Genomic DNA, 2,990 nt, shown 5'->3' with positions numbered 1-2,990 from the left:
CTCCCATGTTGGCCTGCAGGGCCGAGAGCTGCTGGGGGATCTGCACAGCAGAGGCGCCTGCCAGTTGCCCGGGAAGGAGGAACTGGTTCTGGCCCTGCAGCATGGCCTGCGGGACGTGCTGGGCGGGAATGACGATGCTGCTGCCCTGGTTTAGCAAGTGGACGCTCATGGGCTTGCTCAGGGTTTGCTGCTGCGGCGGCGGCTGCTTGAAGACGTTGGCTGGAAGCCCTTGGGGGAAGCCCGAGAGCACCACGTTCTGCCCGGGTTTGCCGGCCATGAAGGTCAGGTTCTGCTGGGCCTTCTGCTGCTGCAGGGCGGCTTCGTTCTGGATGGTCAGGGTGGTGTTGTTGGAACCGAAGGGCTTGGGGGTGATCTGGTACAGTTTCTGCTGGAGGACCCCCGCGGGCTTGGGCTGAATCGGGGTGGGTGTCCGGTGAATGATGACGTTTTGGGCCTGCACCAAGGGGCTGCTCAAGTTCGAGGTGACGGTGAGCGGTTGGGAGCCTTGAGTCCCGGACACGCTCCCAAACATGGAGTTCCCGTTCAGCGTTGTGGTGGCCACCGTCGGCAGGTTCTTCTGAATGACGAGACCGGCGCCCTGCGGAGAGACCCCTGTCGAGGCGAGGGTGACCTGCTGCTGTTCGGGTGCCGTCTGGGTGATGTAGCTGCCAACGGGCATGGTGGCCACTTGGGAGGGTTGAACCTGCTTGGCGATGATCTGTTGCGTCGACTGGTTGATGGCCATCACTTGCTGCCCCACCACCTGAATGGGGCCGATGCCCAGCGTCCCGCTGGGGCTGCCGTTGGGCAAGCCTTGGAGGTTGGAGATGGGTTGGATGGTGACGTTCCCCAAGCCGACCTGCTGGAGGAAAGGCTGAACGCTGATGGCTTTGTTGACGACATCTGCTCCCACCGACGGTTGTACCAGGGCTTGGTGCGTCAGGACGGCAGGTTGCTGCAGGCCAATCAGGTCGGCTCCGCCGGAGAAGATCTGCGGGGTGCCGTCGGTGGCCGTCTGCACCACCGGCTGAAGGGTGGGAAGTTGGAAGGAGCCCAGATCCAGCTCGGCCTCCGCCTCCAGCGTCTGTTCGGTGATGTTGGCCTCTTGTAGGCTCTGCTGGAGGATGTCGCAGGGCTGGTCCGAATTCTGCAGGTTCGCCCCGCTGCTGGACGGTGACCCCAGGATGTCATCTTCTAAAAAGTCGAGGTCCACGCTGGTGGTGGGCTGACTCTGCTCGGTGCTCAGATGGTTGCCGGAGGACTCTTGTACGTGCAGCTGGGAAGATTGGCGGTCAGAGGGGAGAAGAAAGAAGAAGGCATTGAGCTCAAGCAAAGGGAAGAGGGCTTCGAGTCAACCGCTCGACAGCTCTCACGAGTCACCTCAGAGAGGAATGGTGCCCTCGCGCAGCCTGCACCCCGATTCCCTAACAGGGGGAGAGCATTTTGGCATCCCCTGGGAGAGCCTAAATTAACGCACGGCATCATTTGAGAGCGGAAGAGATGGACACCGAACGACTTGCTTTAAAGCCAGGGAGGGGGCCAAGGGCAGAGCTGGCTAACTGCGTCCCAAGGACAGTTTAAAAGCTTTAAATTTTCAGGCGTTAAGTCATTTCAATGCCACCAGAATTCAGAACACATTCCTTCCCTTCCTTACTCTGAAAAATCAAGCTGTTATCGGGGATGGGAAGCGGAAACTTCATAGTCTGGAAACAAGGCTAAAAACTCAGTCAGAACCCGGCCCTTTCTGGCGAGAGATGTTCACGCAGCAGCCGGGGTAACTCAACCATAGGTTGCGGTGTGTTGCTATAGGTGGTCCTCCTATAGCGAGGGCGTAGGAAGGGCATCCTCGGGGCAAGCATCTCACGCAGAGCAAAGGCTGCGCTGGGAAGAATGATGCAAATAAGAGAAAACCACCATGCAGCAGCCTAACCTCAGACCCCACCAGCTCTCTGCTGTCAAATTTTGTAAAACACAGATCCACTAGGAAGTTAAAAAAGAAAACAAAATGAAAAAAAAAACAAAACCTGGAAGTAGAAGCAAACCTCAACTCCTGGATAAATTTATTGGTTAGAAAGCATCGGCAGCTTCACCCACAGCCTTTGTGAAAAGTAAAGTGCAATGGCAGGAAAAAAAGCAAACCAACACCAACAAAAAATCAAGACTTATTACAATGTAACTGGAAATAGAGGAGGAGATAAAAAAAAAGGGGGTGGGGGGGGAAGAGACCTTCATGCTTGAATGGTATCCATGCAGAGTAACCCATGCTCTTGAGGGAAAAGAAGGAAAAAAAAAAAACCTAAAAAAAAAAAGGATTTTTAGAAGCTACTTCTGCCTGTTTCCCCTTTGCTGTGGCAGCGGTCTGCAAGGCAGGGGAGCGCTCCAGCCCAGGGGGAACTAAGAGGAAGGGGACTTTTTTTTTTTTTTTCTTCTTCTCACCAACTTTTTTAAAGCATTTTTCCAAACTACCCCTACTGCCTTTGTGCCGTGACAGCACGGTTACACCTTTCACTTTCTTCACCTGATTTTTCCAGCCTCAAAGCTTTCCCCAGGTTAAAAGCAGACTTTATATCTGCACGTGGAATTGAGTTTTCTCCCCCGTTATACGGGGAACCTGTTAGAGCTATTTCGCTATAAATCTTGGGGAATAATCCCTGCCTCTTTTGCTAGGCCTGGGAAACAGATGAAAAACAAGCCTACGAAACAAAAAAAAAAATTAAAAAAAAGGGAAAGGTTTCTAAGCTGATGTTCCCCAAGTATAAATTAAAAAAATACATACCCCAGCACCTTCAAAAAAGGCACTGGCTGCATCTCCTGTGTTGTCCAGGAGATCATCACTGTCAATCTGTAATTAAAAAGATTTTATTTACTTTCTTTAGATATGGTATGAAAAAAAAAATAAAAAAAATGAGAAAAAAAAAAAAAAGGGGGCAGTGCTGACGGGCAGCCCCTGGAAAGCGCTGAGCTCTCCCCTGGGAGGCACAGTGGGGCCG

The 2,990-nt window shown here is 52.9% G+C and overlaps 1 protein-coding gene across 1 annotated transcript in view; it reads right to left on the bottom strand.

Annotated features, from left to right (window-relative positions):
- Nucleotides 1-57: 57 nt before the first annotated feature.
- GLTSCR1 (glioma tumor suppressor candidate region gene 1) overlaps nucleotides 58-2,990 on the bottom strand; it is a gene marked incomplete at both ends in the record, with an annotated part of 4,118 nt that continues 1,185 nt past the window's right edge. Inside the window, one exon of the mRNA XM_009707934.1 lies at nucleotides 58-1,276. Coding sequence (XP_009706236.1) covers nucleotides 58-1,276 — 1,219 coding nt within the window. The remainder of the gene's footprint in view (nucleotides 1,277-2,990) is intronic.

The sequence above is a fragment of the Cariama cristata genome, unplaced genomic scaffold, assembly GCF_000690535.1.
Source record: "Cariama cristata isolate BGI_N322 unplaced genomic scaffold, ASM69053v1 scaffold15679, whole genome shotgun sequence".
NCBI classification, from domain to species: domain Eukaryota; kingdom Metazoa; phylum Chordata; class Aves; order Cariamiformes; family Cariamidae; genus Cariama; species Cariama cristata.
This window is presented reverse-complemented; position numbering and strand designations above follow the sequence as displayed.